Source organism: Falco biarmicus, chromosome Z, assembly GCF_023638135.1.
Source record: "Falco biarmicus isolate bFalBia1 chromosome Z, bFalBia1.pri, whole genome shotgun sequence".
NCBI lineage: Eukaryota > Metazoa > Chordata > Aves > Falconiformes > Falconidae > Falco > Falco biarmicus.
In genome coordinates this window covers 70427508-70451279 of record NC_079311.1, presented here as the reverse complement: position 1 = coordinate 70451279, position 23772 = coordinate 70427508, and the positions used below count along the sequence as shown (strand labels likewise).

General features: G+C 39.4%; 1 protein-coding gene and 1 long non-coding RNA gene across 2 annotated transcripts in view; one reads left to right on the top strand and one right to left on the bottom strand.

Moving 5' to 3' along the window:
• Nucleotides 1-7590: 7590 nt before the first annotated feature.
• Nucleotides 7591-23772, top strand: part of C7 (complement C7) — a 24006-nt gene continuing 7824 nt past the window's right edge. The window contains exons 1-16 of the mRNA XM_056324359.1: nucleotides 7591-8063; nucleotides 8373-8428; nucleotides 9196-9271; nucleotides 10211-10352; nucleotides 11150-11288; nucleotides 12107-12245; nucleotides 12889-13023; nucleotides 14224-14467; nucleotides 15107-15220; nucleotides 15625-15791; nucleotides 16811-17039; nucleotides 17560-17731; nucleotides 18107-18194; nucleotides 19567-19699; nucleotides 20499-20690; nucleotides 23126-23222. Coding sequence (XP_056180334.1) covers nucleotides 8058-8063; nucleotides 8373-8428; nucleotides 9196-9271; nucleotides 10211-10352; nucleotides 11150-11288; nucleotides 12107-12245; nucleotides 12889-13023; nucleotides 14224-14467; nucleotides 15107-15220; nucleotides 15625-15791; nucleotides 16811-17039; nucleotides 17560-17731; nucleotides 18107-18194; nucleotides 19567-19699; nucleotides 20499-20690; nucleotides 23126-23222 — 2129 coding nt within the window. The 5' untranslated portion in view covers nucleotides 7591-8057. The remainder of the gene's footprint in view (nucleotides 8064-8372; nucleotides 8429-9195; nucleotides 9272-10210; nucleotides 10353-11149; nucleotides 11289-12106; nucleotides 12246-12888; nucleotides 13024-14223; nucleotides 14468-15106; nucleotides 15221-15624; nucleotides 15792-16810; nucleotides 17040-17559; nucleotides 17732-18106; nucleotides 18195-19566; nucleotides 19700-20498; nucleotides 20691-23125; nucleotides 23223-23772) is intronic.
• Nucleotides 20703-23772, bottom strand: part of LOC130142435 (uncharacterized) — an 18874-nt gene continuing 15804 nt past the window's right edge. The window contains exons 3-4 of the long non-coding RNA XR_008819399.1: nucleotides 23388-23477; nucleotides 20703-21645 (exon numbers count right to left, since the gene is read on the bottom strand). This is a non-coding gene — a long non-coding RNA (uncharacterized LOC130142435). The remainder of the gene's footprint in view (nucleotides 21646-23387; nucleotides 23478-23772) is intronic.

Here is a 23772-nt window from a genome sequence, read left to right as displayed (position 1 = left end):
TGTTCTCCTCCTGCAACGCTTCTGGGTAGCTGGAGAAACGGACATGCATGCCTTATAGTACCGTCTGTCTCCAAAGGTAAGCCGGTAATTCAGTTTTACAACACCCATCCAGGTTTGGCACCTGTTAGTGTTAAGAGCACCAGTACAGCATGTACATGGTACAGCACATTTTCAAATTTTTCATGTATGTTGCAATTAGAAGTATCCCAGTGTGTGAATAAATATCAAGCCATGCAGAACAGGTAAATTAGCTAAATATCAGGTATCTGATTTTCTTTCAGAAATATGTGTTTACTTCTCACAAATATTTACTGTTCATACATTTCACGTTTAGTTTAGAGCTAACGTTTGGGGGAAGAAAATACATGTGTCTGCAGTAAAGTAGAAGGTCAGAGAAGAAAACATTGGAGAAAACTATGGCGCTCATGTTTAATCTGAAAAAATGGTAAAATAAGCCTATTATTTGCTATTTAATTAATCTCACATCTCACTTCAGTCATCCTAAAGAATTTACGTTTATCTTGCTGTGGGACTACTGCAAATGACTGCTTTTCCTGGTCACTCTGACCTTTCTCTAGAAATAAAAATACAAGCTCACTTTCAAGTGGAAAACCCCATTACTTCATAGTACTCTTTACCCTGTATGTAAATTTGGAGTTTGCCAGATGTGAGACACAAAGTGTAGGTAAAAAGGGCTGTGCAATGGAACAAAGTGGACAAATGCAAGTTCTATATTTATTGGAGATAAAGCCTGTTTCCCTAGGTAAAATAAGCTCACCTTCCTTCATCAGGATCACTGACATGTTTTATTATTTTCACCAGCTGAGAACCTTCCCTAAGTAGAACTGCTTTGCTAACAAAGATCAGCTCAGCTCTGCAGTTTATTTTGGCATATGTTTTCCCTGTATTAGGCATTTTCAACTTTGCATTTACTGGAACTGAGGCATATGGCTCCATCAGGGAATTCAACTAACACCCAAGCACAGTTTCCCTCTTGCACTATTTCCTTTTAACAAAAATAGAGGACAAAACTGTGCCCGGCCTTATTAGTGTGTGCAAAAAGGACAGAGAAAAAAATTGAGCTTTTTGAATTTTTTCTTACCTGTTCACAATGTGAATCTCACAATCCTCTGGCCACAAGACCCAGATTAGACTACCACATGTAGCACAGCTAGTCTGGAGTGGAAGGCTGTGCATCAGCTGGGAGTGCACAGGGAGGTGCTCGTACTGGTCTGCCTGCCAAGGCAGCTAATACATAGAAAGGTTTTCTGAAATGTCTGGTTAAGTAGCTTCTATTGATATGATTTGAGCTGCACCTTAGCACCTTTCTGTCTTTGAAAGGCTGCCTTTGGATGAAGCAGGGCAAACTCAGCTTTGGCAGCACTTACACAGAGGATGGAGAACACGCCAGTATTTACAGTTTTGGATTTGGTTTATAGTGTTACTACTTGCTAGCTAATTGCTCTAAATTAGAAATGTATTTCAGTTGAGCTTGAACATGTGTTAGGGAGAGAGGTAGCCTAAAAAATGACTTCTTGAGAAGGGAAAAATACCCAAAAGAGTGTTGCACCTTAAAAAAGGTCACAAAACTGTGACAAGTCCAAGCCTACTTATTCTGTCTTACTGTATTTTAACAGCATAATAAAAACCCTTGAAGCAACAACATTGGTAATTGACTTTTTCTGCTGAGTCTCTCAATTATTTTACAAGTTTGTTATTGACTTCAGTCAAAACCAACAACCAGCCTGTCTCAAGGTACCTTTCTTATGGCTGATGAATTTTTTTTATGTGGCATTATTTCCCTGCCCCTGGCTTCATTACTGCCTCGGGAGACATACTATATAGTAATCAATAAATGGGCAGAAGTGCATACCTTTCTTGCCATAAGCCCACACAAAGGAGGAAACAGGAGGCTTCCTCATCTGTGCTATCACAAGCCTTACATTTTACATTCTGTCCTTGGAATAATCAGTATTTATTTCTTATTTTTTCATCATTTATAAAAATCTCAAAGTCATTTGCTAGCTCTAAAAAATCTGGATATTGCTGTTTGCTGAATACTTCTTCCTAGCTATTGGTTGTTCTACAGAACCTCTGCCCATATTATAAAAACTATACTTCCAATCATTCTTGTGATGGTCTTCGACCATAGCAGCACTGAATGGGATGTGTTTACAGGCTAAGAACAAGTGCAATCTCCAGAAATACAGATTCTTTCAAAGATATTTGGTGATATGGTCTCCATGACCTGATAAAAATATTTCCAATTTAGAAAACTCCAACTTTTTTCTATACTAATCAAAATTAGTACATGCTGGTAATTGCATGGCTTGGTAGGCAGAAACTGTCTGAGGGTTTTATATCTGGAAATAACAAAGTACATCATAAATAGAGACACAGAAGGAGACATGTATTCACATATATACACACACACAAAAAAAAGTTAAAGGAGTACTTTGACCCTGTGCTTCAGTACTGCTGCTTTGAGCTGAACAGCAAGTACAGATGGAAGGCAGAATAACTTGCAAAAGGACATCACGGCAATTTTAGGGACTTATAAGCTTGTTGTGGAAGAAGTAAAAAATATTGAGCACATCTAAATTTCTCTGGGAGCTCAGGTGAATCTCTGCAACTATATCAACCCTTTCTTATTACTGGTATGTTTTTTTCATTTATTGCAGTCTGATGGTTGCTGTATGCGTAGCCAGCCTAGAATCAGGGAGGGCAAAAGTCAACGCTGTGTTATTTCTGGTTTTACACAATGTTCTGTATCACAGTTGCCCCTATAAAAGTTTGAAAAACTTACTTTATTTGTTGAACTTTGGTTCCAGCTGGAATACATCCACAAAAGCTGATACCAGAAAGTTTCACAGTAGCAGTTAGGGTTAATTACTGGCTTCTTGAGTAAGCTGGCAAAATTTTAATGAATTTTAGATTGTCCTAAAAATGTGGTAGTTCAAGAAGACATTCTAATAAGATCTGTTTCTTTGAAGTCCTGCCTTCATTTTCTTCCCTAATTCTCCTCTACAGGAGAGGAATCTTTGTTCTACTTATGGAAAAACATTTTTTAGGTTTTAATTTGAAGGTACTTGGAAATTTTCAGACAGAGATTGATGGATTTTGATGAAAGAGACTTGTTCAAAGTTTGCTGCTTGAAACATTTTCATTTTCCAGCTAGTTACAATAGTAATTCTAAAATATGTAGCAGACATACACCACTGGTTCAGAAACAACCAGAAATATAAAAGCATGGGCAAGGTTGCTAGTGGCTGATTTGACATTCTCTTTGTTTGACATTCTATTCACTCTACAAAGAACAATCAGAAAGGGATGATATTTTGAAAAGCACCAAGACATTAGGCTAAAAGAGACCTGGATCATCAGCTTGAGATACTGCTGTCTCAGGCACTCATTTAAAGCTGCTTATGAATTTATTAAACTGCATGAATTAAATTTATAGTTAAACAATGTAGAAGAGTACAAGAAAAAAATAAACAGAACCCTAAATCATTGGATACTGGTGAAAAATTGACCTTGTCTTGCTCTGAGGATCAGTTGCTTGGAACCAGCTCTGCAATCCTCCATGTGATTTAACCTCTGATACACTCCTTCATACAATATGTGTGGTTTTATGTCATTATTAACACAAATGCAATAATACTTCCATTTAGCCCATTTCATATGACTTCCTCTGTTAGCTTATTTAAACTGCTAAGATCATGAGACCAGCTCTCTGGTTCATTAAATTCACCTGTTTTATATATGTTTGAGCCTCTTTGTGGCTGGGCATGCATGTGAGAGCATATAGATCTGCTATAGACACAATGCCTCTTCTTCTGCATGCAGCTGGCAGGTGAGCTCTCAAAAGAGTTTGTTTTGATCCCTGCGAACTCTGTGGGCACAATTTTCAGGTTGAAAAGAACTCAGGGTGGACCTAAGCCTGCTCCTGACCCTCAGTGATGAAGGCCATTGAACATCTTACTCAAATTTACTATCCATAGTTCAGTTGCAATCATCTCCTGAGACAGAGATGTTCTGAACCTTCACAGTTTTTTCAGCCTGAAAGTGGGATGTCTCAGGGGCGCAAGTATAAGTAATTGTAGAAATGAAAAATAAATATTCAACTTCAATTAACACCTAAATCAGGCCTGTCTGGGCAATCAACCACTAGATAGGAGGGTGAATTTGGATGCCACCATGCTGTCCAGGAGAGTCTTGTGAAGTGGTGAGCAGTGGGGTGGTTTATATCTGCTAGTCTAGGATGAGCAATAACCAGAAAAGTTTCTGCAAGGTGGGGATTTGCTGGCACTTGAGCAGGTGCAGTGACTGGCTGCATCTGCAAGCAGAAGGCTCTTCTGCTACCCTCCCTTCTCTCACACTTCCCAACTCTTTTCTCCCCTCTCTTCCCTCCGTGGCTGTACATTTTTATCCTCTCCCGGGGTCTGTTGGCCACCAGACCTTCCTGGGAGATGATCTAACTCATTAAAACAGCACAAAAAACATGCAGGGTGTTTTTGCTGAATTTATTTTCTGTCACTGTAATAAACTAAACCTGCTCACAAAGAGGAATCAGGTGTGCCAAATCCAGCACCAGATATGCAGAAGGAACTCATGATGGGAATTTGAAGTGAAAGCAGGCAAAGGTGTGGGAAAAAACCAGAATATTAACTCACCATTTGGGGCAGTTTCAGACTACCAAATTTGTTCACCATGTCTTGTGTCCTAAGATCAGAACTTAGCTCTAAAGAACAGTAATTATTTGTTTCCCCAGTGATGACTGTTGTGTACACACAGGCTGAAATGTCTGTGTTCTAGGCAGGTCTGGTTTATTACCTATATACCACTAAAGCTCTCTGAATTTTGAATTATAATAACATGAGCTCTTATCTTTCAACCCAGTTCATTCAAACCAGAACTCTCACAGCCCTTGCTTGTTTTGGGGTAGTTTCTGCAGCACATAGGTTCCAGTATCTAAGGCAATATCCTTCTACGGGGTCCCCTGAGACAGAATAATTTGCATTACAGTTAGCACAGCATTAATGCTCTTTGGCATATTTCATAGAGACACATCCCAAGGCATTGTCATTAATCCTTGAAAAGTGACAAATACATTAAAAACAAAACAGGCAATTAAATTTTTTTTTTAAAGAAGTGAGATGCCATTAGCAAAGAGAAACAAATCCAAAAACTCTCCAAGTCAGTTCCACAATTTAAAACCATAATGACAAGATATTTTTTCTCCACTCAGTTGTCACTCGATCCTTGGCATTTGCAGCAGCCACAGAGCACAGACTGCCTTTAGGGCCATAATACATAATGAACTTGGACAATGAAGACATGAGACTATTTAAAGCTTGGTAAACTATTGAGTAACCTTAGCATCAATCCTATAAAAGGCTGGAAGTCTGCAGGGAAATATCGCTAATACAATTATATTCTGGCTGACCTTAGTGTGAAGTAAAACACAGACAATACCATTTCATGCTGTCTCCAGACCAGGCGGGATACCATTAGCCCAGCAAGTGAAGCATTGCATTAATAATTCTTGTGCTAGAATTATCATTTGGTTCAAGACAAGAAATACCTTGCCTTATGGCTCACCCTTTGTGTGTCTCAAATGACTCCTCTTTTACTCCCTAAACCGTCATTTTTAGTCCTAAAACCAGTTTATTTCTGAATAGACCATAGAAGTATTTAGCAAGAACCGAAAATTGCTATGATAAAACACATTTAACTGCAAAATGTTTAGTAGATTGTTGCCATTTTCACTAACAGTAAGAGAAAATCAGCCTCATCTTCTCTGAAATTTACCCTCCATCCCTCACTACCGTGCAGTCAGGGGAATTAAGTGGGGAGCTCCCTGAACCAGGCCTTTTATTATACTCTGTTATCGTAGAAGTGTCTATCAGTCAGACTGGGAATGTGCTAGGTGCTGCGTAGCACCTCACCACAAAATTTCAGTGAGTAGATTATCATGCAACTGCACGTAGTCTTAAGTTTCAACAATACACAAAAGCAGGAAACTATCTAAATGGTCCAGAGCCAAAATCCTAAGTAGAAAAAAGTAACCATAAATACCCCATGAAATGAAAGAGGAATCAACCATTCACAGCCCTACTGTTGTAAAGGAGACTGAACATCCATCCACTGCAAACTAGTGAAGTGCATCGAGACCTGTGGACTTACAGTCCTAAAAGAAACCCAAGTTCACCTCTAACCTCTTCCCTCTGTTTTCCACCTTGCCAGTTCAGTCTCTCTGCTTTTGTTACTGCTGTAGCCAGGATCAATAAAAAAGTAAGATCCTGTTTCCACATGAAAGAAGATAAAGTCTTTAGGTTGAAGTACCTGAAACTGTGTGCTAAAAGAACACATCTTTTATATACAGCATCTGCCAAAGCAACGTTTTTGTCTTGCTGAAATGCTTCTTGCAACAAGACATCCCGCCAATATAAACTCATTTGAATATGATAACTGTAACTATAAATTATTTTACTACCCATTAATTAATAGCAGACCCCATCACTGTACATACTTGCTTTGCTAGCTGTATTTGTCCTCTTTTATGTTTGTTTGCATGTTTTGTTTGTGAGCAAATTACAGTATATATTTATCTTGAGGGTTATTATAGCTAATGATGTACTTACAGAGAGTTAAATTGCTATCTAAGCCATTAAAACAGCTAACTGCAAGATCAAGATGTATGTCTGTAGAGATAAAATATTCTTTGGAGTTCCTGTATTCTGGGCAGCTATTAAAGGGCTTAACTTGCTTTTAATCATTTCCTTCATAGGCAAATGACCCCTGACAATGTCATCCAAGTTGGTCATAAAACTTAATAGGAGCATGAGGATTTTTATCAAAAGCAATAAAATAGGTACAAAAGTGATGAAAGTGTATGAATTACATTATCAAAGAGATTCATAGTTACTAAACCTGAGAAGTCCCAAAGACTGGCTCTGGGGTTGCTGACTTCTGAGGAGTGGACATAGGGGTCCCTTGCATGGATGGAGTAACGTGACCCAAGATCTAGGCATCTTCTTAAGGAAAGCAGACCATACCAACAGAGTGCAGGGTTTAAAAGTCACCATCTAGTGATACTGTGACATGAAGCATTTAGTTTTCTGAGGGTTGTGTTAAACTGTCCAAGATAGATGTAGTATCTGAGATGTAGTATATGAAGTTTTCAGATAGGGGTGCTGCTTTTCCGTGAGGGCTTCATGTAGCCTCCACTAGAATAAGTTCATGGAAATTTCCCCAGCAGTTGCATTTTCTTGCTGTTACTGGAATGTATCAGCTCTGGAAAATGTAAAAAGTCAAAAGGAAAAAACAAAAGGTCATGGCAGAGTGTGGAAAGAGAAAGTGAAGTTTTCTTACTTCTGTAAGAGCATCCATACAAAAAGCCAGCTGTTGATGTATCACTGCAACTAGGGGCTGTGTATGATCTCAGGAAGTCTTTCACAAGCAAGACCATGCCAGAATTGGCCAAAATTTGCATTCAGATATGTAAGCTGATTTTCAGTGTGAGAGCTGGTCGCAAAAATCAGCATGACTGCCAAAGTGGAGACTGAAGATTTGTGATGAAAATTAAACCTTAGCAACATCAGCTTAATTCTAGGTCAGCTTTTCCTACTGAAGCTGGGGAGTCAGCTGTGGTGGTAGTGTATGTGACACCAGGACTGGCCTGGGATCACTGAAAAGCCTTGTGCAGAGGAAAGAAGCTGTGAGAGAGAAGATAAGGAAAAAGCAATTGTTCTTCCAGTAAGAGCTCTTCACAGCTTCGTGCCAACCCCAATCAGTACAACCAAACCTTGATTTATACGTCCTAAAACCACTGAGCAGCTCCTAAAGCAGGCTGTGTCCCTGGAGGGCACTAGATGGGTTAAGATTAAAATTCCTTGGCAATATTCAGCCTTTTTAGGGAAAGAAAAGCAGAACAGAAAGGCAGAGTGAGAAGAAATGTACAGCAGCAGACAGACTGACTGACTCCTTTGGCTGCTGAATTGAGTGAAAGTGCATTTTCCCTGGTAATCACTGGATATCTGAGTATTTAATCTAACATGAAGGTAAGACAATTGCTTACTTAATTTGTACTGATGAAATGGATATGGAACATGCAATGAAATATAAATTTATATGCTGAAGATAATAATTAGCTGAAAATGTAATTGGGCAGTGTTGCAAGGAAGAAGAAAACTAAAAAATGAGCTTGCACGACAAAGCTCAGGAAAATCACTGTGATGCTCTCCTTTATTTTTTAAGCTGACTACTGTAAAGATTGCAGAAAGTTAGAACAGCTGTATGAGCAAACAGAAAAAGCAGAAAAGCAAAGTAAGTTTGCTTTTGCTCTTTTTTTTTTTTTTTTTTTTTCCCAGGTCCTGGGGCTTTTTCTGTTGCTGGAAGTTTCAGGCTTCTTTCCTGTTTTTTCCAGGTGAATATTTCTTCAATAAATTACATGCTGAAGACTAACCATGCATAGTTTAACAGGCAACTTCTGTTGTGTGTGACATGGGGCAGGTCTTAAATGGGTCTTCAGATACATCTCCTGGGAAAGGAGGCACTGCTTGCTGTCAGTGCTGCCACTGCCTTCAGTGGTGACAAGAATGGGCATTTTGGTGTCCCTTACCTCTGCCCAGAGGAGTCAGCTGCCCTTTGGGAAAAGAGCACACAGTGGTGGAATAAGCCACAGTGGCACACATCTGTGAAGTACAGCTCAGTTTACTGCAAGCCAGCCCCGATCCCAGGGGCAGGTAGCACCCTCAGTGCATCCCATGGGCAAACTGGGTGAGAGCTGCTGTGAGGAGGTCTGCTGCATGCCATGGTACACACAGCCCCTGGCAGCTCCCTGCTGAGCTCCAGATGTGATCTGGCCTCTCTCTGCTGTGCAATGTGAAACTGGTCCTTGAAGCTGGTATTATGTTTGCACAAAGTCCTTGCTGATGTTCAGGCTATGTGAATAGTATTTAGTTTTTTCTTTTCAGTGACCAGAAAGCCCAAGCTGGGACTGATTTTGTTCTCACACGTGAAAAGCAAATCCAAGTGGTTTTAGAGGGATCCTGATCATACCCCTAATTGTTGTTGAGGGCCTGCTTTGTTGTTTAGAAAAGTTTTGCACTAATGGTTATGGATGGAAATCCCTGATGATTATCCTCTCTCTCTCTCTCTCTCTCTCTCTCTGAAAAAATGCTACTGGAGCAGCCCTACCCCTCCAGTCCATTGCCGCTGGAATTCTTTTGGCCCTTGGTCTGAGTGTGATGGCTGTACTCAAAAACAGGTACAGATAGACACAGCTTTTCGATACCCATAACCTTAATAGCATGTGCTTTTTTTTCCCAGTAATTAAGGAACTGCTGTATCTTTAAACCCCCAAATCAACTGCCAGGCAAAAGCCCCAGCAGACAAGAAAGCTGAAGAACAAAGAACTCAGAAGGGAAATCCTCCAATCTGTCCCCAGTATGTTCCCTTTCAAAGCTATGGTATTCGTGTTGTAAAATAATTTGTGCGCTTTTTATTTTGGTGATAATTCCAAAAGGCTCAACTGTCCAGTATACTGAGACATTACCCCTCTGATGCTGCTTTGTACCAACTCCACTGATTTTTCGTTAGTGAGTCACATCTCAAGGAAAGAAAATTTGATTGCAAAATATTATCCTCAATGAAATGTTGATTTTTACAGTGCAACTCTACTGATGTGCAAGACACTTGCTTTTGATTTTCCTTCTCATTTACTTTAATGTTGCATCAGTTAGGGAGGGATTAGTCAAAATTAAAGATGTGCCATGAGACAGTACTTACTCTTTTTAGAAGCAAAAAGCAGTCTACCTGATGTTAGATTTTGTCATCTTCCAAAATGACATTGTTTACTTTGACAAACTTTAGCATTCATATCAGTCATTATTTGGCCTATTAAAAATGTAGAATAAAACTGAAATTTGTCAGCAGCTTTCTCTTGCTTTCAGTTACATACTAGGTTTTTTAACAAACCAGCCAAGCTTATGCATCAGTCTAAAGACCTTATAGATGAAATAGTTGTCTTTCTATTAACCTGAGAGTTTGTTACCATATTGTGGTAACACCAAGTGTTTTTCTCAAAAAAAAAATAGTGAATGTCTCATTTTCTTATAGCAGCAGAGCGGTAGCATTGCCGTGACACTAGTAAGCTATTCCGGCTTTGCATTTGGATTTTCAAAGATCTGCCTTGATTTGCATCCAGATTCGGAGACGGACAGTAGCAGTTTATGGCCAGTATGGTGGAAACCCTTGCTCTGGGGATGCCTTTGAAACAAGACCATGCACCCCAACAAGGGGATGCCCGGTGCAAGACGGCTGTGGTGATCGGTTCAGGTGTTTCTCAGGTACTATCCAAGTTCTTTTTCACCATTTTCTAATCATAAAGTTATATTTAAGCTTTAGTAAATAGGCAATGGCTTTGCAGAACCCTTGACCCACAGATAATTGTGATTTAGGAGGATGTTTCCTTTTTTCCAGCCTCAACCACACATATTTCTAATTTCATCTGGAGTGTTGCAGACCTTTGCAGATAACATGCTGTAGCCCTGGTAGCCTCTCTTAAGTCGTTCTGCCTTAATAATTTTCCCCAGAGTACGGTTTTTTTCATTATGAGAAGGTAATTAAGGAATGCAACCTTTGTTGTGATTTTTCAAAGCTGTTCTAGGGTATATTCAAACATCTTGGCAATCACCTGGGTCATGGAAACTAGTGCTCCCTAAAACAGTCCTTGTATCCAAGCAGCTTCCATTACTTTCACAAAAAACCCACATTATCTCAGTAGATAGATGTTTATCACAGAGGAACATAACCATGTTTTGGTGCTACCAGAGAGATAATCATGGATAATCACAAGCAGTACAGTCAAAGGATGAAAGCTCAGGAAATAAATCCTGAAGTTAACTGTTTTATTAATACATTCTAAGCTTTGAATGGCTGTGGTTCCTTCAAGTGTACTCCACACTCTTTATGTCTACATTTACTGTTGTTTCACAAGCCCTCCTGGGCACAGACTGTTCATCGAGGGAGAGAACAAGCTAATTAAAGTAGCAGGTAAGTGGGACTTTTGCTTTGATTTTTAGGTGATTTCTTTTTAAACAAGCAAACACTTCTCCTTTCCCCATGCACTTTTGTTTTGATTTAGGTCAGTGCATTAGCAGATCTCTTGTGTGCAATGGAGACCAGGATTGTGAGGAAGATGGTGCAGATGAAGATCGATGTAAACAGATGACTGTATGTGATGTTGATAAAACACCTCCGAATTCGGAACTTACAGGAACAGGGTAATGTGCCAGGCTCAGTAGTACTGGTACCAAATGCATTTACATTTTTATTGTATTTGCAGACGCTGGCAGTGCAGATGGGCTTCCTGGACCTATGGTCAAGCATCCCATATGCAAAATTATTCAGTACAACAGCCTTCATCATGCCAATGGCTCAATGCAGCCAGGATGTAGAGGCCCTTTGATCTGAAGCAAGAATAAGGCTTTTTATCTTTAATTGCTGCTATTGGAAAACATATTTTAAGATATGAAATGAAATGCCAACCAATACACATCATCATCAGAATGGAAAAAATGAGCCAGAAATGCTCATTCTTTTTGTTCATTGCTGTTGCATTTGGTACTGAGGTTTCAAATGGATTTGTGGTTTTATATTCCATCTACAACCTAGCAAAATAATTATTTTAAACTTCTTTTACATAGTTTTATCACTTGGAATGCCATATAATTCAGATATAATACAAAAACATTTTGGAATGGGTGCCCTGTTGTTTCTGTGTTTGCATTAATTGCTGGAAAAGTAACACTTAAAATCAGTTGTGATAGATATGTCTTAATGTTAAGACATATCAATATGTGTCCATTTTTGTTGACAAAAAGAGCAACATTTTGCTTTCCACATGGTAGCATACTATGCATGCTGAGTTCTGCAGGCATAGAAGTCTACCAGTTGATATACTCTTTCCTTGGGTAAATCAGCTTATGATCTTAATTTGCAGATACAGCATTCAGTTGTAATGGCTCTGTAATTTTTGCATCCTGTAAAATACTTTGCTACCTCTCCATCTTAATGATCTCTCATGTTTTTCTTCTCATAGCTTTGATGCCATTACTGGTGAGACAAGGGGAAGAGTCATTCATACAAAAAGCTTTGGAGGACAATGCAGAAAGGTTTTTAGCGGTGATGGGAGAGAATACTACAGGCTGAGTGAAAGCGTTCTTGCTTATACTTTCCAGGTATGTTTCCATTAGGCATAGCTTTGTATGTAGACTCATGACTAAAAATAGAGGAATGATGCAAAGCTTGTCAGGTCTCTTGACGGGTATGTTTCCCTAAACACAGCCAAATGACACCTGTTCCCTCTCTGCAGTCACTTACTATTCTGAAATACAAACTGGTGTGTACCTTGCTAAAATAAAAGCAAAAAAATTGTAATTCCCTGGATGTGATTTCTAATTCTCTCACAGTTATATTGCATGTAAAGCCATCTCCTCAGTATAAGTAGTGGTCTATATCACCCGAAGAAATGTTATGTGCACAAGGCTTTGGGGTGCTTTGTGCAGATCTTCCAGAAATACGCTTTGCTTGAAGTCACTGTCTCAGGGATTTGGTTTGTCTCACGTTTATCAAAAGCATGCCAAGCAATCCTTAGTGTACTTTACTTCATAACATAAATACTTCATGTACAAATATGCATTCAATATATATATACATGTATTGCTTTTCCTACAGTGTTCAGTACTTTTAATGAAATCTGAAATGGGTTCAGCCTGGAAAACATATCAGAATTTTGCATAAGGAAGCATTTGCTCTACTATATATAATTTTTAACATCCTTCATGAAGCTTTTTATACAGAATTCTATCTTTCATTTTCTAGGTTAAAGTTCAGAATGATTTCACGTATGAGTTTTTCAACAGCAGCTGGTCTTACATGAAACACACAGAGAGGTATGAAAACTCAAACAGTGGACACAGTTATTCACAGAATAAAATTCTGCAACACAGTCAAAAGGTATGTATAAGTTGTTGCTGTGGCTTAGTATTTTGCAGAAACATTTTCCTTTTTTTTTGATGTGGTTTTATATACAAATGCAAGTATTTATTTTGTCCAGATATTTTTGGCACAAAGTACATGACTGAAAAATTTGTACAAAACTTTTTAAAAGAGATCCCTTGTTTGAGTATCAATTAAAAAGGATTGGCTGCTGGTTTTACTTTCTCCATTTTACCTCTTCATTAGTAATTTATTTATGTAGTAGCTTTTTTCCTCCCTATAGGGGGGCAGGGGCAGGGAATGGCTTCTTCTCATAATTAATTAATCTTTTCAATTTTCTTCCTATTTACTGCCTCTTTTTTTTTTTTTTTTCCCCTTCTATTACCTCTGTCAGTATCTTGGAGCAAAAAAATTGCAGTAATTCTGTGATGAAAGTTCATTTACTTTATAATACATTTTCTACTAGTAGAACTCCATTAAGAGAGAGATCTGGTGCTTTAAATAGCCAGGAAGTCATAGTGCTTATTCTTTTGACTTATTTAAAAATAAATATTAGATATATAATTTGAGAGTAACTCCCAATTATGAAGTATAACCTCTATCTTAAAGCAGATAAAATCAAGTAACAGTTTTGTGCATTTTATGACTCCCAAGTTGACAGAGAACAAGCTCATGGCAAGCTCATTTTACCACACTAGCAACGGCATATTTTGAGACTTAACATAACAAGGTTCAAAAGCAATTTGAGAGGTTGAGGTGAATAATATTGTATATGCATAGAGGGTTTAATAATTCAGCAGCATCCTCAAAATTGCTAGACCCCCTTACAAAGGCAGACTCCTCTAGACAAAACAGGATGCAAAGACCTCTCTAGTCCCTCTGATTTCCTTTCGGACAAGGCTTGTTAACCTGCTACTGCCAGGCTTTCTGCTGCTGGAAACCACATTAGCTTTGAAGAGTGATATTTTTCTTTCCTAAGTGGCCTTATGCTAGCTTTCAGGTACAAAGGAGGAAAAGAAAGATGTTGCAGTAATTACAAATAAAGGTCCAAAAGATATTTCCTAACATCAGAGTATTCTTCTTGCATTCACAAAGTTGGTTACGCATATTCAACAGCTCTGTAAAGCAGTTTGTTAGTAGCCAATATCACGTGCATGTCATCTGGCTAGTATGGAACCACTCTGATGGAGGCTGACTGATGTCTTTTCCTTCCCCCAGAGTAAGCAGCTGATGGTTGTTGAGAACAGTGTGGAAGTTGCTCAGTTTATTAACAACAACCCAGACTTTCTCACTCTTGCGGAGCCCTTCTGGAAGGAACTGGCCAACCTTCCAGTCATCTATGAGTATAGTGTCTACCGAAGACTTATTGAACATTTTGGGACTCATTTCTTACACTCTGGATCTCTAGGAGGACACTACAAAGTTATTTTTTATATGGATACTGACAAAATGAAAGCAGAAGGTAGAGCACTGGAGTATTTGGTACAAAAAACAAAGTGAATAAACAAGAATAAAAATTTATTTGCATGTTCTTGCAGCTAATATCTAAAATCAAGCAAGTGACTTCTAGTAACCATATTCTCTTCACAGGCAAAAGAAAGAAGATTAGAAAAAGTGCTCAAACCACAGCATTTAGTTCTAGATTCACATCTGTGACCTGCAGTGCTATGGTTAGCAATGAATTGATAGTTGGTTCAGGAGCTCATGAGGCTAAACTTGAATTCTAGTGCCAAATAATGTTAAAGCTTAAAAGTTACTTGAAGAGCAAAGTTGGGTAAAACTGCTTAAACCAGACTAAATTACAAACAGAGCAAACACCACAGTGACACATATGATGGCACTTAGTGTGGAGCCGTGCTGTAGAATTAGGGACTGCTGAGAAAAGAGATGAAAGAAACAATTTTTTTCCAGACACACCTCCCCTCTCTCAGCCTCCATCCATAGCCCTTAGCAACTCCTGGGTCTTCCCACAGGATGCACTAGTTAGTTGCCTTCTGATTTAGGTATAATACTTCATGACATCTCAAGTCAATGGGAAACTTGAAAATTAATCCAACATACTTGCTGTGTACAATGTTGTTAACAGATCGATTATCTGCAGGTTTGAGCATAACAGACATGTATGAGTGCACCACATCAGGCTGGAATGCATTCATTGTGAAAAAGAAGAAAGTAAAGTGCTCCAAACTGGATGAACTGCTACAGACTTCTTCAGGTAAACATTGAACAGTGACTCGTACAGTTGTCATGTCTCCGTCTTTCGTCTCTTCTTAAATAGTTGTCAAAGTGAGGAGCAGGTAGCTTTGTTGAACTCTGTCTTAACATGCTGAACTTGGACACCAAGTACCTGGCTTAAAGTCTTTCCAACACTCATGAATTATTGCTGATGCTTTCCCAGTAACTAGTACTTTCCTGGACACCCTAAGACTGGGCTGCCAAGTCACATGCAAAACCAGATATTTCTTATATATTATCAGTGTAGGAGCTCCTGATCCAGGCACAGGTCCTGATGAGTCCTTTCACTACTTGCTAGCATAGTTTTTGCATGTATTGTTTCTATTTCCATTTGTAAATATAGCAATGCTGGTATTTTCTGTATTTCCTCTTCTGAATCTACAGGAAGCAGTGGTAATAAGATTAAAGGAGACCCCTACATAGAAGGAGGAAGCCCAGGTGCTGTTGCTGGCCTTAGTTATCTAGAGCTGAATAATCCTGCTGGGAACAGTCAGAGATACTCCTTTTGGGCCAGATCAGTGACAGACTATCCCAGAGTAATTAAACAGAAGGTAAGGCTATTTTCTCAAAGCAGACATGAGTGGATGGGATCACCTCAAGGGGAGAAATGATTAAGCCATAGCTGGTGATTAATCAGGCTGTAGTGTCCAATCATTCTGTTTTCAGATCTTTATGAAAAAGAAAAGAGAAGTCAACAGGAAGAAAATGACAGGAAGCTAATATGGTCAGCTGCACCATGACTTTTGGCAGGTCAATACCTATAATCTTACCTTCAGTGACTTTAGTGGAATCCTGCTTAGGAATAGAGGGTCATCCTGGCATTGGAGAAAGCGCAGATCTGAGATAGCCCCTTTCCTGAAATGCGTATTGGCAGGTCTGTGTGGCTTCCACTCAGCTTGTCAGCTTCAGTGTATCCCTTTTATCCCTCCTCGTCTCTGCATCCAGACGTTTAGGCACAACTGGAGCTTCTGGAAGCCAGATACTTCCAAGCTGGGCATGGCCATATTCACTGCTACCTTGTCTAAGTTCCTTTGGGGAACTGCCTGCATACTGAAGAAACTGAAGAATGGTATAGACACAAAAGATCTCTGTCAGGAAGTTTTAAAATAAATGTAAAAGCACAGAATATCATAAAAGAGGCAATAGAAATGCAAAATGTTTTCACTTATTTTTACATTCAATCACTGCTTAATGAAATAACATAATGAATTGTTAAATGTCCAGCTTTTTAGGCTGGGAATAGTTGGGTGAGAATTTTGAGTTACTGTACATTTGTGGTCTGTGTTACACTTTTATCTCAACCATAATCTCATAGCTCAAATATGTTTAAACATGACTAATCTACCACTAGTTTTAATGGATGCTGTCAAGCAGAGCTGACTTTTCAGAAAAAGTCCAATATTACATACTGACATAAGATTTTAGCTAGCTAGTTAGCACATGAGAGCATCTGCCAACTCTCATGTGCAGAAGCATATATCACAATTTATTTTGCATGACAAAATGTGCTTATGAACTCTTATATCCCAATTATAACTATTTAATATAAATGTTTCTGTACTGTGTGTAGCTAACACCGTTATATGAGCTCGTAAAGGAAGTGCCCTGCTCCTCGGTCAAAAAGCATTACCTAAAACAAGCCATTGAAGAATATATGGCTGAAAACGATCCCTGCAAATGTCAGCCTTGTCAGAATGGTGGTGAGGCAACCGTGGAAGGAACTCACTGTGTGTGTTACTGCAAGCCTTACACCTTTGGAGCAGCTTGTGAGCTGGGAACTCTGGTGCAAGATCAGCCAGGTCAGCACTTTTTAAACTTGTGAGAGTTTAGAAGTGGCAAAGTGTGCTTTCCTGCTTCCAGCGTCTGTCTGTGCCTCTGCACAACCTGAATGAGCAGCTGATGTGCAGTGCCTGCTTGGGTCATATGTTGCACGTTCAAACAATGCTTAACATAGAAAACATTTTATTGTTATTGTTAAATGCAGTGGACAATACTAACTGCTCAGAAGGTGACCTTCTGTAAATAAGTATATGTACTAAAGGAATGACTGTCGATAACTTCAAAAGTTTTGGTTTTTAATTTTGCAGATTAGTTGTAGCTGATAGTTATTTTTATGTTCTCTCAGACTCTGATAACATATAGCCTCCATGGAATTATACTTTTGCAAAAGGCAAATTGGTGAAAGATGGAAGATTAGATCGTTGCAATCTAAAATTCTCTGCAAGGGTACAGTTTGGACCATCAGTAGCTTTGAACAGCCTGTACCTTTAAACTACCTACAGAGTGGTTTAATGTGAAATATTCCCAAATATTACATAGGTGTTGTTGATGGACGCTGGAGCTGCTGGTCTTCCTGGAGTCCTTGTTCAGGGGGAAGGAAATCAAGGAGTCGAGCCTGCAACAACCCCTCCCCACGTGGCGGTGGGAAAGCCTGCATAGGAGAGCAGCGTGAAAGCAGACCATGTGAAGAGGAAGAGTTGCAGCATTTTCGGTAAGCAGGAAAAACCCCACATTTTGACCACAACTACAGGAAGATTTAAAAATTTATTTCAGAAGGAGGCACAGGCTATCAAATTCAGGGGTTAGATCACTTACTGAGCTTTCAAATTTAATTTGAAACAAAACAAAATTCAGAAGCTGTGAATCTGATACAAAATAAGAGTGAAAAAGGGGGTAAAAGCTGGTAAACTTGAAATCATTCTATTTAGCACTCTCTCAAATGGCCTGGCAGTGCCTGATTTAGGTATAATCGTGATGTAAATGGGACACATAATAGCCTTGAAAATGGGCTTCACTGAGAAGTGTAGGATCTTGAAAGGAAGAGAGACTAAATTCAGACTAAATCATAGTTTTGTTTGCTTCATAGCTTGATTGAACCACACTGTTTTGATTTATCCATAACTCCTACACAATTCTGTTCACCTCCTCCTCTCTTGGAAAATGGATTTGTTCAAGTAAGTTATTTCTATTACTCTGTTATCTGTCCTATTGCTGTCTGCAGTGTCTCTATTACAGTTAATACAAATAGTTACTTGCAAATTTGTATTTTTCTTGGCAAGCTTAGTATCAGAGCTACTGTATAGCAGCACTCTCAGCATTTCTCCCTGGCTGAAGTTTATATGACATTAGCCAAGGCCTCTTACTAAAAAGAAAAGAAAACCAAAAATGCTCCACCCCCAAACCCAGAACAAAATCTTTCCTTTTCTGGAATGTAGCTATGGAGAAAAACAATCTACTTGTCCTTTACCCTACACACATAATAAACATTTTCTGAGCCACATTAATTACATATTAAAGCACAGGAAACTACAGAAAAAAACAGGACAGGAAGTAAACTGTCCAAGGTCATCCAGCAAGTCCATAGCAAAACTATAATGTTTTTTAGGCATCTTCACTCTACACCCCGTAAATCACCATTGTACATTCATGTTCCCTGATGAAACTATGATCTCACAAGGTATTTGGTTGACTGTAACTTGGCCCTATTTAACAAGGGAGACTAAATTCCTCCCTTGGAGGAATGGATTATGCCTTCTCCATGTTATGAGGCTGTCTAGAGTATTTTCGCCCAACATATAGATAAAAGCATTAGTTAAAAATCTGTTAGTTACCTCTGCACAACTGCAACCTGAGGCAAGATCCAAAATTTTGCATTCCCTCTTTTGCCAGTGTTGTTTTTTTGGGAGTAATCAATACTTGCCTCTTATATTGATACTTCTGTTTCACAAACTGAAGGTAAAACCCTGAAATTTGTGGAGTAGTCTCAATTTTTCATAAGACCTATCCTTAGGAGAGAATGAGATATAAAATATGAAAAGATCAGTCTCTTCAGGTCCAGGTCTTTTGTATCCCATTAACCTTTAGCAAGCTGATAACATGCCATTGTAAGAATTAACAGAGCCATATACTCTCCACTGATCCCCCTGGAAAGCTGTTCAAGAGCTTATGTACCCCCTTGAATGCTCAATAACAGGCATATTTGAAGTCAGTTTGTACACTGGCAGGAGAGTGCTGTTCCATCCCTCATGTACCACTGCCAGACCCCTGCCACTGAGCACCTTCACCTCTAACCCTCCCTTTGCTAAGAAATCCCAAATATTCTGTATTCTACAAACTTGCAGCAACACTTTGATTTTGATCACATTTACTGGCTATTGATTACCAGAATTCACCCAGTATTGCAGACACTCTCATCAGTGCATTTTAGGGTGGCATTAATATTTCTCACTGTCCTCAGCTACTGTACCCCTGAATCAAAGGGAGTTCCATGCTGCTAGTGGTTCTTAGATTGTATATCCAAAATGTCATCTGCTCCTTTGCTTTCAGAATGCTGAAAACTCATACCCTGTTGGGAAAAGCATCGTTTATGCTTGCAGACATGGATATTCTCTTGTTGGTGATCCTGTTGCTAAGTGTGGCAGTGATTTACAGTGGCAAGCTGGAGACAGATACTGCCAGGGTATGTCTCAGTGATTCTTGTTTTGAAAGACAACTCCATTCCTGAATTCCAGTGAAACATCTCTGAACGTCTGCTTTCCAACAACAGGAGGAAAATACGCACCTGCATTTCCCCGTTACCTATACATAATCATGTCTAAATTGACTTTTATTTTGAATCCAGATATTGTAATACTGAAATAGAAACATACCTATAAAGTCTGTTTCTAAGGAAGGCTGGAAGTGAGGGAGATTAAATTCCAGTCCAGGAGTTACTTCCTGCAGAAACAATGTTGCTTAATTTGGTCCTGTTGGCTATATCCAAGAACCACTGGAATGAGTTTGTGATCAAAGCCAACTGAGGAAAAGGTCCAGTGGGCAGCACTGGGCAACCGCAAAGTTCTCAAATAAGCACATTGTCACAGGAACACAACTCCAAGTATCACTTTACAAATCTTGGATGATCTCCCCCACTTCAGTCTTTTCCTCTAACCTGGTCAGTAAACATTAGGGTTTCTTTTTTTCCTTGCACGTTTTATTTGTGAGTCAACTTTGAGTCCTAAGAACAGAGGAGCCCTCTTCAAGCTAGGTCTGGACCTGCAGGTGGTAGGAGAAGATACTGTCACTCTGTCCTTGGTATTGCACCTCTGGCTGGTGTGATGAATTACTATCTTGTGCTAACATGACTGATATGTTTCTACAGGAAGATCAGCTAATCTTACCATTCAATTTGTTAAGTAATTTAGGAGAAGGTAGAATATGTGACTGCTTTCTGCAATACATCGATTCACTGTGGCTATCTCAAATGCTTCAACTCTTAGAAACCGCTTGTCTCCTGCCCATCCTGGAGGGGGGGTTGCAAGGAGAGCCATGGAAACCTGTGTATGAGATCGGTGAGAGAATAGCTCTGTCTTGTCCGCATGGCATGCACTTAGAAGGGGCACACTCTGTTTTGTGCGAGCCCAGTCTCAAGTGGTCTCCTGACATGAAGACTATCCAGTGCAAGAGACCAGGTAAGCCTCTGCAGTCTCCCAAGTGCAATGCAGGGGTTTTGTTCCTGGACAGATTATGGTTTACGTAGACAAGATACAGACAGAGCTATAGCTGATCTAGTGATACAGAAGCCATACTTAAATCACCAGCAGGAAGCACAGAAAATGTGAGCATGTTTGGTTTTTTGGTTTTTTTGTTTGTTTTTTTGTTTGTTTGTTTGTTTGGGTTTTGGGGTTTTTTGTTTGTTTGTTTGTTTGTTCTTTAATGGGCTGTTGCAACAAGATGCCTTAAGACATTTCTTGTGAAGTTTCCTTATAGGGTTTTGCTTCCCGCTCCCCTATTGCTACCAAGTATTGTCACTAACAATATTTTAAAAGATTGCCTGGGATGTATGCTGCCTATTCTGCCATGCCAATATGCTTCACTTTACGCACATGTGTAGCACCACCGCCATGTGACCTGCACCTCAGAGATACGGCTTTCCTATCTGGAAGTTGTTCAGTGCACCACAGCCTCTCACAGGAGAGGACAGGGCTGCATGACTCCTTTTGCTCATCTGACAGTTACACAGCTGAGACAAAGTAAATCTCCAGGAACTGGAAGTAACGGGAAAACACTGCTTTAATTTCATGATAACTCTGTTTAAGCTCTGGGTTGATACTGGCGGGCACTGGCAGAGAGGGAAATGGGCGATAGCATAAAGCAGCTCTATCTGAGTCATCTTTTCCTGCTGTGGAAGGCAGGTGAGGCTTTCTTTTGAGCACCTCTAAGATGCTGATCAGTGACATACAGGCATCCAAGCAGCTTTCTGCTTCAGGCCAGTTGCATCTTCACCCAAGGTCCCAGATGTTCTCGTATCCCTGGGGAGGCCATTGCTTGGGGACAACAGCCACTGTGGTAGAAGGCTAGGCATGCTTCCTGCATTTCATATCTGTCCTCTCCTTATCAGCCGGTTGCTGCCTGAGGTAGCTTCACCTGAGGGAAGAGGCAGGTGGCGGTCAGGCTTAGACCTCAAAAGGTGATGGTCCTATGAGATTCCCAGTGTAACTTGTCTGCTGCTGTGTCATATCCACATACACAGGGAGCGTAAGGATTTCAGAAGGAATAACATAGCTGTACAATGAATGGCCCACTGCTGCTAAAGTGCTGAAGTACTGTTGCCAATTACTCCTTAGACTTAGCTGTAGTGACTGATTTTAATAAATTTTTTTTCTTACATCATGTATTCAAATTATGGTAATAACTAAAACCAGTTTCAAATGCTTCTATCCTTAGAAACAGCTTGTGCCTGGCTGTAAGGGAACATTATATTAGTACAAAAGTTAAAAAAAAAAGGGGGGGGGGAGGGACACAACAATTAGATTAGAATAACACAACAACAGTTAAGAAAACAAGGACAATGAGATAAAACAGCTAAAAAATAAGAAAAAAAATATATATGCAGACAATGCAGCACACATACATTTAGGTGAGAGTATTTAGCAATAGCGTTGGTAACAGTCAGCTATACAGCCAACAGCCCCAGGGATGGAGACAAGGCAGTGATCTTTGTTGGAAACTTCCGCTCTTCAAGCAGACATGGTTATGTCTGCTGTCTGTATTGCAATGCATGGCAACACTTTAATTTTTTCTTCTCTGGCTATTTCTGCCTATTTGGCTTAAAAAGTCTTAATCCATAAGGGAGATTTGTTGAATTTTTCTTTTTTAAAAAGGCAACAATATTCAGGGGTAGTAAAGTTTCACGTTAACATAGAAAACTACAGACATATAATCTAAAACACAAATCAGGATAAAACTTTCTTGCTATTACTTGCTATAGACATCTCCAGAGGAACGTTTAGCAAAGGCTGATTTCATTTTCAAGCTTGGAATACAACTCAGCACTCAAAGAATAGTACATGTGCAATGACGAAAACTCCTCAATAATCACTATTGGTTTTGTTTTTAAAGTTAGTGCAGGCTGAGGACTAATGATAGAACTTGTAGTAGTCATCACCATCAGTGTATAAAGATATTCAAGTTCACACTTTCACATAGGACTTCGAAGCCTTAGCTTTTCTAGTGACAATAGTGAAGCCAGTAACTCTGAAACCTAATGATAAAGCTGTTGCCAACTATGATTCAGCACTGCTCAGTTTAGCAGAAACAAACAGCTGCTGCAGAAATTAGATGAATGTTTAAGCTTGAGCATAGTATCTGTCTCCTTCCATCTGACTCACGACCCGTGAATAAATTACTGAACAGTAACTTTGCAAAGTGTATAGTATCTTCTTAATAATGTTGATTACTTTCACGCAGTAGATACTTTTAATGAGCATGCAGGATGTGATTTTATGTCATGGTTGTATAATTCAGTGCCTTTTAAGCTCAACTAATAAGATAATTTCAGAGTAGACCTTTAACAGCCCTTGTTTTTCTGACCCTTAATAGCACTATCTGTTTTCTTCTACTTCAGTGCCCAGTGTGAAACCAGAAGTGACAGAGCCTAAATGTCAGCCATGGGAGAAAGTACATCAGTCACAATGTGTGTGCAAAATGCCCTATGAGTGTGGGTAAGTTCAGGCTGAATTTGGCAATGACTTTCTCACTTTATTCAAGACCAATTAAATTTCTTAAGTCTTCAGTCTATGACAGATGAGAAGGCCTTACTCATATGAGAAGGAGGCATTGTAATTTGTTTGCTTTACAGTTCAATCTGTGTCCTGTTCATCACTTACCTGCCTTGTCAGAGCTGTCAGTGGGTTTTGGCAGTGATGGAATTTGGTTGGATGACAGAAGGTGAAGGCATAATTTCAGCTCCACTTGATCTGTGAAATAGATGGAAAAAGATACAATGATATTTTGAAGATTTAGAAGATTGAGGAAAAGTTAGAACAGAGGCCCTTGGGACATAAACCATCAAAGCAGTAAGCTAGCAAAATAAAGCTGATTTCTTTCTCCTGATGAGAGACTGGAGAGTTATGAAAGCCACAATAATCTAATCTCCCATTTACACAGCAGTTTGCACAGAGCAGTCGTGTCACCTTTCCTGAGCTCATAACTTGTAGACCAGAGTTTATTGTTTCCTGTTTGATCTAAGCCTATATTCTGCAATAAGCAATG